At 40.7% G+C, this 14,917-nt stretch overlaps 1 protein-coding gene across 1 annotated transcript in view; it reads left to right on the top strand.

The window, feature by feature from the left end:
• Positions 1–11,676, top strand: part of LOC137760723 (regulator of G-protein signaling protein-like) — a 33,977-nt gene extending 22,301 nt beyond the window's left edge. The window contains 6 exon segments of the mRNA XM_068537632.1: positions 342–404; positions 856–1,078; positions 3,878–3,985; positions 9,005–9,122; positions 9,544–9,649; positions 11,566–11,676. Coding sequence (XP_068393733.1) covers positions 342–404; positions 856–1,078; positions 3,878–3,985; positions 9,005–9,122; positions 9,544–9,649; positions 11,566–11,676 — 729 coding nt within the window.
• Positions 11,677–14,917: the final 3,241 nt, after the last annotated feature.

Raw genomic sequence — 14,917 nt, 5'->3', positions numbered from 1 at the left:
CCAGGATTATCTTAAAAATCAAATGAGATAGTACTTTGCAAAGGAACAGAGAAGTATGCAGATGTCAAATAATTGTCCTTCAGTAAGTGATTTGTGATATCTCTTCTTAAGTAAATATTGATTACTGTTCTCTGAGATTCAGAGAGAGGCCGCGGTGGGAGTTGTCATACTCACAGAGGCAAAGGAACCTCCTGGTTAGTCATGGCTAATGTTGGTTGTTCCATTATATCTCCAAATTAGAGAATCCAGAATCTGCAGCCTACTCTTCTCCCACGTGAATATTAGCAGGAGAGATACAGCAAGCATCTCCTCAAAACGCTTAGGTAGTGTTTGGGTTTCAGATGCTTAGCCGCTGGTATGCTGAATTCCTGGATGAAGAGGACTACTGGTTTCTCATTTTTACAGTAGGAGGGACTTTGAGTTGGGGAGGAATCATGAGGTTGAGGAAAGAAAAGGGAGTAACTGCTCTTTTAGGAGTGCTGTAAGTTAAAGTAAAAGAAAGTTTGATTTTTCCTTTTGACAACTGGGGGTTGACATGGTCCCTGATGTTCTAAAGATAATCCTCTCAAGGAAAAAGATTCAAGTGCATAAGCTGAATCTGAAGAAGCCACATTCATATAGAATTTCTGCCTTATAGAAAATGAGTTTGATTTGAAGAGGGATGGGTGTGTGTGTGTGTGTGCATGTGTGCATGTGTGTGCGTGTGTGTGTGTGTGTAAAGGAGCAATAGTTCTTAACAAATTGAAAATAATCAGACTCCCTGTAACAGGGAGGCACAGAAGGACTGGTGTAAAAATCTTGCCTCTGGTCTAGTTCCTGTAGCAAATGCTGTCTGCCTCCATCCCCTTCTCTTAGACTCAGAGCAGGCTCACCAGAACCAGGTGGCATAAAAGAGAATCTATAAGCAAAGAAGCGACCATTCTTCCTTATAAGAGATTTGAGGAATCTCTGGAGTTAAGCCAGGGTTTGGCTAACATGGAAGAAGTGGAATCTATGCAGTGGCAAAAGATAGCTACTGAGGATTTGAAGCAAGGCAGGTCTCTCTGGCTAGAAAGGAAGTCTCCAGTGTCTCTGGCAAGTAAGGTCAGTCATCATAATTTTTTATCTTACACATAAGCCACTGGGAAATATTAGTATTTAACATTTAGTGAGTATTTACTATGTGTCGGCACTGTGCAATGCAAAGATGACCTCATTTGATCTTCAAAATAATGTATGAGGTAAGTACAGAGTAACTGAGGCACAGAGAGGATAAAGTACATTCCCAAGGTCACACAGGAAGCGGCAGAGCCAGGATCTGAATCCAGACTGACTGACTGCCGAGGCCCCCACTGGATCTGAAGGGAGCCAGAGCTCTCAAGTTTGGCCAGACTCCTGCCCACCAAGCAAAACCACAGTTACACTGACTACTTCATTTCATGCATCTGAAAAGCACATTCCACCTCAGCACATCTCCCCCAGAATCAGGTCCAAAACATTTCCTTGAATATATTTTTAATATATTTTAACGAATATATTTTTCCTTTATATATTTTAACTTCCTCCCAACATAACACACCAGTCACCCAGGCAGTGGAAAGAAGTGGTTAGGAGCACAGGCTCTCCTGTCCCAGAGATCTGGGTTACATCCTAGCTCTACTAGCAGCTGTGTGAACCTGAGCAATGTATCTAACCTCTCTTGAAGCCCCAGTTCTCTCATCTGTAAGATGGGAATAATAGGCTTGTTGTGAAGATGACCCAAGATCATCTATGAAAGTCATTAACACAACATTTGGCAACAGTAAGAGTAGCCATTATTATTCAGATTGAACAAACAGCTTTAATTATCAATGCTGAGGCAGTCAGAGTACTGCAATATTTCTCAAACTTCAATGCACAATAAATACATTTGACTTCATGATCCAGAGAACATATACCTGTGTATATATGTGAGCGTATATATAAAAAAAAAATTTCACAAAGCAATACCTGCACTTATCACATAAGATGATACACTCTCATACTCTCTATTTTATTCCATTTTATTTTGTAAAAGCTGGTGATGACTCTATTTTTTGGCATACTATTGAGTCATGACCTTCACTTTGAAAAATATGGATACATATTAGTAAGCAAAAGCTTTGAATATTCATTTCCACCACTTCCTTGCTCTGTGAGCTTACTTGGCAAGTCACTTTATCTCCCTGAGCCTCCTTTCCTCATCTATAGAATGGGGATGATGGCACCATTGAAAGCATTGAAGGTAATCCATTTGCACAGCAAGCAGGTCCTCAATAAGTAGTATTTGTTAGATTACACTAAAAAATGTAACCCTCAACTCTAAAAACTTTGATGTGCACTCTGTATACAAAACAGGATGCTTCGGATGCTTGTTCCTCAGAACATGTTTGGGCATGAGTTTTTTAAATCTAGCATGAACAGGCCTTCTGTTTTACCTCAGGATTTCACCTTTTCTCTAAATCCCAAACATTCCAAATCCTCTCCTAGGGATCAAGAGTACAGTGAAAGAATGGATGGCTGGTAAATTTGACCACATACATACTGGGCAAGGGACATTCCCTTGGTAGCCATGGAATGCCAGGGGTGGTCAGGAAGAGTGGGAATCACCTCCATGGAGATGCCCCCTCCCTCCCCCCAGCACACCCCATTACTTTCTCCACCAGTGCTTTTTGGAAATGCAAGTCTAACCCGATAAAAGGCCTCCTGTGCATTTGTCCAAGCTGGGGCCCTGACTCCCAGGTAGGCTGATGCCTCCACTCAGACTATCCCATAAACTCACTGAGCATCAGAGCTAGAATACTCTCATCTTTCATGTGGAGAAACTGAGCCTCAGAGTGGTAAGAAGACTTGCTCAAGGTTTCTCCACAAGGGAGGGATTGAGGCAGGACTAGAAACCTGGATTCTTTACAGCAATAATCCACTGCTCTTACCACCACAGATTCCCCTGGTGAGAGATGGTAATGATGGCAATGACAATGCTGGCATAGGGACAAATGACATTCACAGGGCCACACCCCGTATTCCTTCTAGACTCCACCAGTATAACCTCAAAAAGTACTGGACTGCCCTGGAGAGCTCCAGGGGAGCTGTGTGTGATTAGACTTACTCTAAACCCCAGAACTCACAACACAAATGAGTGTTTTGACCTTGGTAGGCAAGGCGCTGCTATTCTGCCATTGCCTAATACATCATTAAAACTTCTCTTGCTGCCTCAGTCTTACTGCCCCATCTCATTTTGGATACAAAAAGGCTTTCCCTCTCAATTCACCATGCATGCCTAGAAACGATGTATAGCTACCCCTAGAAAAAATAATTCACTCTCAAGGGACAATGATTCACAACTATTTATGATATTCAGATATATGAATTGTCTAATTTTGAAAGTAATTCCCAAAGACAGAGCAAAGAAAGAGAAAAAGTTCCTAGCATGTTATTTGCCATCTACTATCCATAAGTGCATCAAATTCTTTGACACAGTAGCAGAATATGTGAAATGCATTCGCAGCTCCTCCCTATAATAGACGGGGTTTGAAGGGGTCAGTATTCATTTGGATGAATTACTTCTTGTATATGTGTTAACAATAAGTGCCTCTTTCAAAGTCATATCAGTTACCCGAGTATACCCTAGGCAGAAAATCTCCATGGGTCAGGTGTCCCCAAGAAGGGCAGAAACCCTCATTCTGCAGCACAGGGGAGGCTGTGTAATCTTGCTTCTAATTTGGCCTAGGAAACTTGTGTCCCTGTGTAAACATTTCATTAAAACACTATTGTCCTACTAAAATAACATTCTAAAGGCAATACCTTCAAAAAAAGTACATGAATCTTTGAAACCAGAGTGGGCAACTAGACTCCATTCCTGTTTTTCCCTGCTTGATAGACATAGAGAAAATGTCCTTTGAGGAACTCTGCTGTAAGTATCCAAAGGTGGCCATAGAGAAGACCAGTGATGACTACAAAATATATTGTGAAAAAGGACCTCAAATAGGTAAGTGTTTAAACTCAGGGATAGATTTGAGACAACCAGGTAAGAGAGAATCTCCAAACTCAAGAGGCATAAGCCAAAAGAAGAATGGTCAGCAGAGAATGACCTTGTTTATATTTTCTCCTACAAAGCCAAAGAAGGGTTTAATGAAAATCAGATGCAATTATAAATGAAGGAGGATGGGGATGAAATCGTTAATTCCTACCTTCTTACCTAGTTATCACTCTGGGGTTTTAAATAATGCAGATTTGTCTTCTGCCAAGATTCCTGGAGTCAGAGATTTGTGGAAGGAGGTTTGTTGGGGCGTGTCTTAGAAATTACACCCATAAGGGAGTGAGGAAAGCAGAACTGGGCTGATGTAGATGCTGAACTGTGAGGTAGTTATGATAAATGTCAGCAGATCCTATAGGAAGCTGTTAAAGCTAGGATGGGCCTTCAGAGTTGTCCCTCACTGAGGCAAGAAACTTTTGTATCTTCTCATTGACTCAAATGTGGCTGCCTTTGGGAGGACATAACCTCAGGCTGGGCAGTGCCCTTTGGCCAAGACCACTTCCAGAGGGGACCTGAGCTGTGAGTGTCAGCAGCCAATGACTCCAGGCAGCTGGGGGAATGAGTGCTTTGCTCCTAAAGAAAGGAGCTAAGCCATGCCCACAGAACTCAGTACTGTCCACTTGCTTTGTAAGGAAATTTTACCCATCTTGGAACAGTTCTTCCAGGAGTCTGATTGGTTTCTTTTCCTAGGCAACTTATACAAGAAAGGCTGACAAACTTTACTACAGCTTGTCTGGAGATCACAACAAATACTTTTCCCTGCTTTGCTACCCATGATAGATTCCTTTTATGCTCAGCTAGTGGCTCTGCTGGTCTTGAGGGGCTAACTTGGCAAGATAACATAGACTTTCATCCCTGAGAACATGAGCCCCTGGTTATCATGACTTCTCAGGCTGTGACTGCTCACTTGTTAATTTATCATTAAAATTGGACAAGGGAATACTAAGAGTGCCAAATGAAAGCTCCCCTGCCGCTGCTGCATAACTGATGACCCTAATGATTATAGTCAATTGCCCTGTCAGTGTGGTGACTCCTTTGCTTGTCTGCTAGCCTCTTGGCATAAGAAACTTGAAGTGATTGAGCTCCTACTGTGTCCCTAGTAGAAGCATTCCCACTCTGGGAACCAGGACCTCTAGGCTGGTTCTGTCCTACACAGGAGCCACTAGCCCCATGTGGCCATTGAGCTCTTGGTGTGTAGCTGGTACCAATAAGTTAAATAAAATATATGACTAAAATTAATTTCACTCTTTTCCTTTTAACTTTTTAAATTTGACTACTAGAAATTTTTAAATTGTATACATGGTGCACATTATATTTCTATTGGACAGTGCTGGTCTAGACCCACAGAACCTAAAGTTGTAAGGATTAAAATTTTCCCTCAGTAAATCACTGATTCTGATGGTAAATGGATCTCTTCTACTTTCATCCCTTGATTCTCATATTCAATATTCAACTTACTGGGGCCACAGCACCATATAATGTTCTTTATTTTATCCTGGAAGACGTGGCCCAAGGTATCATCTCCAAGCTGGTTTCACAGCGAGACCTTTAAAAAAAAGGTTGTTACTCTACCAGGCTAGCAGCTCTCACAGGTGACAAAACTAGTGGACCCCATTACCATATGCCCATTGCCAACTCCCTTTACTGTAAGTGTATCCCTTGATCAGAGGCAATGTTATGTGGGATCCTATTCAGGAGATCAAACACTTGTAAGCCCCCAAACATCAATGCTGACTGAAGCCTTGAAGTTAGAAATACATGTCAGTTCCAGTCCAGATGAACAGTTGCCCCCTCTGGCGTAAAAATGTCCAGTGTCATCAACTTGTTACCAAGTGGGTAGTTGGATTTCTACAAGGGATGTTGAAATATGTGAGTTCAGCATTTGTCTTTGTTGCTGGCAAGTTGAACGTTTGGCCACCTTGGTAGCTAAGTCAGCCTTGGTGAATGTGGGGCTCATGCTACTGGGTCCATACGCAGCCTCCAACCCTGCAACCTACATGCTCTGTTCATGAGCTCATTGTGCCAGTGCTAGGGTGGATTATGACAGAGACTTGCTGATATCAACTGGCTAAGTCACTCTGCTTCTTGGCTGTTTGGTGCCTCTTTGATAGTGGTTGTTTATTGATGGGCTTTACAATACAATACAAGATCTTCATACTTCAAATACATATATATTCAGAGTATCTATTTCTTCTTATACGAAAAAAACAGAGCTGGAGGAATCAGGCTCCCTTAATTCAGACTATACTACAAAGCTGCAGTAATCAATACTGTATGGTACTGGCACAAAAACAGAAATATAGATCAACAGAACAGGATAGAAAGCCCAGAGATAAATCCATGCTCATATGGTTACCTTATCTTTGATAAAGGAGGCAAGAATATACCATGGAGAAAAGACAGCCCCTTCAATAATTGGTGCTGGGAAAACTGGACCGCTATATGAAAAAGAATGAAATTAGAACACTCCCTAACACCATACACAAAAATAAACTCAAAATGAATTACAGACCTAAATGTAAGGCCAGACACTATAAAACTCTTAGAGGAAAACATGGGAAGAACCCTCTTTCACATAACTCACAGCAAGATCCCTTTTTACCGACCCCCTAGAGAAATGGAATCAAAACCAAAAATAAACAAATGGGACCTAATGCAGCTTAAAAGCTTTTGCACAGCAAAGGAAACCATAAACAAGGCAAAATGGCAACAGTCAGAATGGGAGAAAATATTTGCAAACGAAGCAACTGACAAAGGATTAACCTCCAAAATACACAAGCAGCTCAATATTAAAAAAGCAAACAACCCAATCCAAAAATGGGCCAAAAACTTAAATAGACAGTTCTCCAAAGAAGATACACAAATTGCCAACAAATACGTGAAAGGATGCTCAACATCACTAATCATTAGAAAAATGCAAATCAAAACTACAATGAGGTATCACCTCACACCGGTCAGAATGGCCATCATCAAAAAAATCTATAAACAATAAATGTTGGAAAGGGTGTGGTGAAAAGGGAACCCTCCTGCACTGTTGGTGGGAATGTAAATTGATACAGCCACTATGGAGAACAGTATGGAGCTTCCTTAGAAAACTAAAAATAGAACTACCACATGACCCAACAATCTGACTATTGGGCTGATACACTCTGAGAAAACCATAGTTCAAAAAGAGTCATGTACCACAATGTTCACTGCAGATCTATTTACAACAGCCAGGACATGGAAGCAACCTAAGTGCCCACTGACAGATGAATGGATAAAGAAGATGTGGCACATATATACGATGGAATATTACTCAGCCATAAAAAGAAACGAAATTGAGTTATTTGTAAAAGTGAGGTAGATGGGCCTAGAGACTGTCATACAGAGTGAAGTAGGAAAGAGAAAAACAAATACCGTATGCTAACAAATATATATGGAATCTAAAAAAAAGAGGTTCTGATGAACCTAGGGTCAGGACAGGGATAAAGACACAGGCCTACAGAATGGACTTGAGGACACGGGGAGGGGGAAGGGTAAGCAGGGACGATGTGAGAGAGTAGCATTGACATATATATACTATCAAATTTAAAATAGATAGCTAGTGGGAAGCAGCTGCATCGCACGGAGAGATCAGCACAGTGCTTTGTGACCCCCTACAGGGGTGGGATAGGGAGGGTGGGAGGGAGACGCAAGAGGGAGGTGATATGCGGATATATGTATATGCATAGCTGATTCACTTTGTTATACAGCAGAAACTAACACACCATTGTAAAGCAATTATACTCCAATAAAGATGTTAAAAAAAAAGAGACACTTGTACTTAATATGTGAATTATATCCTCTCATTTAACTTTATTCAACCCTGAACATAGGATTTTATTTAATCCTTAAAAGATAGGGATAAAAAACTCCATTTTACTAATGAGGAAGGTAAAACAGAGAAGTTAACTAACTTGTCCAGTTGGTGGAACCTGAATTCAAACTCAAGTCATTTGATGCTCAAATCAAGGAGACTGTAGTTAAATACAAAAGCAAGAGTTAGCAGCATGCAAACCTGGAGTATCCACCATCCATGGGTTGTAAAGAGTACTGAAAAGTACCAAAAAGGAGAACTGTCTCCCTGAAAATCTGTTTCATAGGTTTTGTCTTATTTTCTTGCCTAAGGCAGGAGGGTAAATCTGACTCATGTAAATTCATCTTGTCCAGAAGCAGAAGTTGCAAGCAAAATACTGATCTGTAATTCTAGAGGAAAACAAAAGAGGGCGAGCATGATCCCAACCTGGAGGTAAACAAATCTTATTGCAAAGCAATGAAGATAAAGCCCCCTATTTTGGCACAGATGAACAGATAGGTTGTGTGTGTGTTTGTTTTGCTTGTAGTAAACCAAGATAAGGTTATAAACATTATGAAAGTACAAAAAGAGGTAAAATTGACAAGTCTTTACTTGTAAGTAATATTTATTTGTTGAGTCTCAGGATATCAAGTTCTGTGCATCATTTTGAATGAGCTAGAAGTGAAGAAGAGTATGCAGATCCTGTCCTCGGTAAGTTTTTAAGTCTCATTAATGAACACTGTAGTCTTTGAACACCTGAAGGATCATATTGCCCTCAGAAGACCTATTGGTAATCTTGGATTTCCATCTGCCTCGGCCATTTAACTTGAATCCTTTATTCTTCTGCTCTCTTTCTAAACTGAAAACTTCAAACTAGCTGCAGAAATGAAGTCCTTTAAACATTTCTCTCCCTTTAAGCACTTATCTTTGAAATTCTAATGGAACTAAACCAGGAAAGTATTTGCTCTACAAGTATGCTTGCACATAACATTCCAAATGTGTTTTTGAGATTTTCAAACAAATTTTGGAGAGTTGAGTCTAGGCAGATTGAGAATAAGGAACTGTAAGGCCCTAAGATGAAAAACACCCCCAGCTACCTCAGAAATGGTACAGAAGAAAATGATGGCTTTTCTTCTCTCTCTTGCATTTTTTAGAAGGAATGCTGCAGTGTGATGCCCCTATTATCAAAGAAGTCTCTCACATGCATCATGTCAGCACAACAACATTGTTAATACTCCAGGGCTGTGTCATGAAATCTCTGGAAGAAAAGTGGTGAGTGTTGCTGGGTGAAGGCAGTTTTTCCCTGGAGCTGCTCATTGGCTTCTGAAAGCCACGTTGGTCTCTAATCCACACTCATGGTTCATTGCCAGAGCTTCCCTGCAAAAGAAAAGCCAAACTTATCCTGAACCCTCTTACCTACCTGCCTACCTGCACATACACACACACACACACACACACACACACACACACACACATTTCTGTTCACCTGCCTGAGCAAGGAACACTACAGTATTGATCAGGAAGAACAGGTTGACATGAGCAAAGGTTTGGAATGGTAAGAAGTGTATTCTTGAGTATCGCACCATTCCCCAAATCCCCCTTCCTCTAAAAGCTGCGATACATTTTCCTGGACTGTTACCTTTTATGTGCCAGGTTTTTGCCTTCTTTGATAGTCTTGCTCTTCTGCTGGCAGGTTTAAAGATTACCAAGATCTCTTTCCACCTCATCCTCCAGAAAAGGAAACTGAAATACCACTAGCTTTACCCAGGAAGCCCTCAAAGACAGCAACTTACCTGCAGGTCAGTGAGAAAGTTGGTGAAGACAAGACTTTGGAGAAAAGGAAACCACTGCCTAGGCATTGTCGACTACACAAGAGTTTCACCGTTAGCTTATTTATTCACTAAAACAACTACTCTTTGGGATAGGTTTTCAAATCCCCATTTACAAAGGAGGAATCTGAGGCTCAGAGAAATTGTTACAGTGAGAATTTAAGGAAATCCCTGTCTTCACTATCTGTGATTAGAACTAATTGAGTGATAGGCACAGGGGCTGGTCACATGGAGATCAAAATGTCAGGGTTTTTTTACTGCTGAAAACTAGTTTGGAGGACATGGATTGGCTGTGAAGCCAGGTAGGTTTGATAATCCTCTCTGCACCCTTACTTACTTACAAGTCCAGTCACTGACATAGAGGAACAATTAGGCCTCCACCTACCTGGGTGAACCCCTTACTATATGACAAAGGGCAGACTTGAACATAGGTGTCTGCAGTCAAGCAGCTCCCAGAGAGAATCCAAAGGGTAAAGAGCAAAGCATGCCCATTTCCTTCTTCCAAACTCATCAATTATCTAACTCATTCTTTCTCCCATGGGAGGAGAGAAAAAGGAAAGAAAGAGGAGACAGGAATGTTATCAGCAAAGTCTCTTCATATGGTTTGAGAAAAAAAATACATGCTCCTCTTAAATAATCACTTGCTCAATGTGTTGTAGAATTGGTCATCAGAAAGATTTGAGCCCAGCTCTATCTGACTCTAAAGATAATGCTAAAGTATCTCTAAAATAATGCCTATGCCACTCACAGATACAGACAACAAACTAATGGTTACCAGTGAGAAGAGGGAATCAGGGAGGGGCAATATAAGGGTGGGGAGGAAAAGGGTTATACGATTATATGAAATCATGTGTGTGAGACATTTGAAAATTGTAAAGCACTGTAGAGTTTAAAGAATCTTTCATGCAATTCAAAAAAAAGTGAGAAAAAAAAATTTAAACCCAACAGATCCCCAAATTGTATATGTATTATAATCACAACTATCTAAAATTATATACACACTGGGTGAAATAAAAATAATTATATTAGAATAGTGAAAAAAAATAATGCCTATGCCCATTGAAGCAATACCCCAGCTATGAAAACGTGCTGTTCCCTCACTTCTCCTTTTTATTTCCTCCGTATATGGATCAGCTCTATGTCAGTGTACCATGAATGATCATGTGGGACAGTAAAAAGAATACTGCACCCAGCACAAGGATGCCTTGTTTTAATTTCAGGTCTTCCAGTTGCTCTTAGTTAAGAAAGTATAAAAAGGATTCAGCAGGTACTTGTGCACTTTGTGCACATAGTGATTTACATATATTGTCACTAACCTTCACCACAACCCTGAAAGCTGTTGTTTCTATCTTCCTCATAGAGACATTGAGACATAGGTTAAGGAAGTTGATCCAAATTACCCAGTTAAGGTGAAGCTAGGCTCCAGACTCAAAGCTTCTGATACTAAATCCAGTGTTTTTTGTGCTTTACCACTGGCTGTCTAAAGCCATGCTTACATTGAGGTTCCCTCTCTATAGAATGAGACAATTGAACTAGCTGATCAACTAGATCTTTCTGGCTCTAAGTATCAGTTTATCAAGGGGTAAATAAACTGGAGAATGATCATTGGGTATCTATTAAGAAACAGATGAAGAAACATAACATGCATTTTTGTGTGTCCCTGTGTGTGTGGCGGGGGGTTGTATGAGTGTGTGCATGTAATTATATTTTTCTTTTATAATGCTTAGAAATGGTTTACTCATATCCTTATTTCTTCAACATTTCAAAATCTGCCTGAGCCATTATTCCCTTCCTGTGAGTCATGCTTATCTCTGCCCTCTGTTTCTTTCTGTTTTTAGCTCTCACACTCCCTCTCCCAATCATGGTATCTCAAAACTTCACTGTAGAAAGACTATGGCAGAAAGAGCATTGTCAATGGCCTGAGCCATGCCTGGGTGAAGCCAGAATCTTCCACTTACCAGCCCCTTATTCTGGAGAAGATTACACAAGTTCTTTGACCTGAGTTTCCTCACCTTTAAATTGGAGCTAAAACATTATTTTAAAGGAGATGTGGTGAGGATTAAATGTAATGAATGTCAAGTTTCTGGCACATAATAGACTCTCAGTGAACAGCAAGCTATGTTAATGAATATGTGATACTCCTTTCTTTTTCCCCAAAAGAGAGGCTGGCTAAAGATGATCACCTTTATCAAGAGCTTTTTTAAGTATCGCAGATTTATGTCTAATCCCCATAAGTGCCGAGAATTTGAAGCCTAACTTTACCATGAAGCACACAATAACAAGGAAAGTAAGTCGCTTCTCTATTTACTCTCCTTCCCTGTTGATATTTTAGCTACAGGGGTTAACCCAGGTAATAAGCTGCAGAGCTTACTGCTTTGTGTCATGCTGTTAAGGAACCAAACCTGGGCCCTCTCACCTACCTGCAGTACAGCCAGTCTACTGACACTGGGTTGTGGTGAAGGAAAGTACAGCCTTTATTGCAAGGCATCCAACATAAAGCAAGCAAGGAGAATGGGCAGCTCATGCTCAAAAGACCTGAACTCCCATTGGCTTTCAGGGAAGGATTTTTAAAGACAAGGTGAGGGAGAGGGTCGCAGGCTACCTGATCAGCTAGGGGATATTCTTCTGCTTGGTTGGTGATGAGGTAATTGGAGTCAACATCATCAACCTTCTGGTTCCAACTGGTCTGGGGTCTACATGCTGGTGGTCAGCATGCAGTTAACTTCTTTCACCTGGTGGGGGTTTTAGCATCTGTAAAACAACTCAAGGATATGGCTCAGAGTATTATCTATAGCCCTTGAAGAGGAACTGAAGGTCCTTGACTTTGTTGTATGGATAAACTACTATTATTTTGTCTTGCTTGACTCTTTTCCTTTGTTTCTGCATTTTCTTACTTCTCTGATTAAATTTTTTCTTTGGAACTCAGGGAAGGCCTAGGAGGCTAAAGCTTCTGTCCCTAGGAAGGCCTCGCAGGGTTCTGTTTGGTTTCAATGCTTGTGTTAGCCTGGGGTCTAGGCTAGCAAGAACTCCAGGTCCTGGGAGCAAAGTCACGCCCAGTTCCACCTAGAGAGGATGTGAGCACAGTGCATTCTGTTCAAGGAGCCAGAAAAGGTAGGTAATGACCAGTCTCAAGCACTTTGAGATCTCACATTTTACAAAACTACTTCCTTATGTTGTTTGTCCATAGTATAGATTTATTCAACTACTTGATTCATTCATTCATTCATTTGTTCATTCAACACACTTTTTGAGAATCCACTGTGTGCCAGGCACTTTGCCAGGTGCTGGAGATACAGTAATGAATATGCAGCATATGATCTGCTCTCATGGCACCTACATTTTTGAGGGCAAGACAGAAAATGGAGTCACAGATGTTAGAACCAAATTGCCTGGATGTGAATCTGTCAGTTTCTAACTGGAGGATCCTGCATAAGTGACTTTGTGCCTCATCTGTAGAATGGAAATAATAATTGTGCCTATCACATAGGGTTATTGTGAGAATTAAGTGTGTTAATACAAGTAAAGCATCTTAGAACAGTTCTTGGCAATAATAAGTGTTATAAAAGGGTTAGCCAGCATTCTTGCTATTTTTATAGAATTGTGATGAGTGATCCCAGTGATAACTGCAGAGAGACCCTAATTAGTTAAGGAAGAGGATAAGGAAAGACTTCTTCCATAAAACGACATCAAGTTGAGTTTTCAAAAGTGAGAAAGTTAGGTAGGCAAAATAGGAGGGGAGCAACTTCTAGGTCTGTATAGAATCCTAAAATAAGAAAGAGGATGGTGCAGTTTAGGAACTGCAATCAGGCAAGTTGGACTAGAGGTTAATAAGATGGGGGAAATGCCTGAGATAAGCCTGGAAGGATTGATAGTAACAAATCTCCTCTCCCTTGATGACTTTTGAGTTGCTCCAACTCTCACTTTAACAAACAAAATTTTTTGTATGTAATTTTTATGAATTGCTTCACAACCAAACATTTAGGATTTAATAAGAGTTCTTTTGATTCTTCTTTTAAATAAAATCACTTCAAACCTTTATGCTCCAGAATGGTGGGAAGTCCAATTTTACCCTCCTTTGACTTCCCACATCCCCAGCATTGCATGAGAGCCAACAACAAAGGTACTGCTGCAGCTCAATGGGAGGTCTACTTGACCAGTTGTCTTCTTTCTATTACTATAATTTAGCTTTTTCCAGGATTTTCATGTCCTTCAATTAATTGACCCATTTATCATCATGAAAGCATCTTCTTTGTCCTTGCGTAGTACTCTTTTATCTGAAATGTACTTTGTTATTGAAATAGTCACTCCAGCTCTGTTTTTGTTAGTGTTAGCATAAATACTTTTTTCATTCCTTTACTTATAACCTATTTTTAAATAGGTTCGTTCCTTTTCTTATAACATAATACCTTGTTCCTATAAGAATGAGGAAGAGAGTGGGCCCATTGCTAAGGAGGTGACTCATGTTTTAGGACTGTTGGTGTCTTCCAGAGGTTCCCAGAACCTTGGGCCTATCCAGCAACACATTTCGAAAGAACAGGTAAGCGGAGATTCTGGAAACAAATAAGCCTTTATTGGGGACTTCCTTTGTGGTGCAGTGGTTGAGAATCAGCCTGCCAATGCAGGGGACACGGGTTCAAGCCGTGGTCCGGGAGGATCCCACATGCTGCAGAGCAGCTAATAAGCCCATGCGTCACAACTACTGAGCCTGCGCTCTAAAGCCCATGAGCCACAACTACTGAGCCCTTGTGCCACAACTACTGAAGCCTGTGCACCTAGAGCCCGTGCTCCACAAGAGAAGCCACCGCTTTGAGAAGCCCACTCACTGCAACAAAGAGTAACCCTCGCTCGCCACAATTAGAGAAAGGCTGCTCACAGCAACGAAAACCCAATGCAGCCATAAATAAATAAATAAATAAATAAATATCCTTCTTTAAAAAATTAAATTAAAAAAATAAGCCTTTATTCAGCATCATCTATGCTACATATTTGGTGCATACACAGGAAATTATGTAACTTGGATATGACAAAGTCCTTACCCCTTAGAAGACTACACTTGAGGTGGTAAGGAAAAACCTCCCCAGAGAAAATGATTTCAGAAATAGAACAAAGCAAAATATGTCTACGTGCCTATCACATAGGCTTGAGCTGTATGAGCAAATTAACACGGCAGGTATAGTATAAGTGCCTAGGAGTTCCAGAACAAGGGAGTCAGTAAGAGTTCTTGAAGAAGGCCTCCTT

The sequence above is a fragment of the Eschrichtius robustus genome, chromosome 3, assembly GCF_028021215.1.
Source record: "Eschrichtius robustus isolate mEscRob2 chromosome 3, mEscRob2.pri, whole genome shotgun sequence".
NCBI lineage: Eukaryota > Metazoa > Chordata > Mammalia > Artiodactyla > Eschrichtiidae > Eschrichtius > Eschrichtius robustus.
The sequence above is the reverse complement of the archived record's forward strand: the minus strand, read 5'-3'. Positions and strand labels throughout refer to the sequence as shown.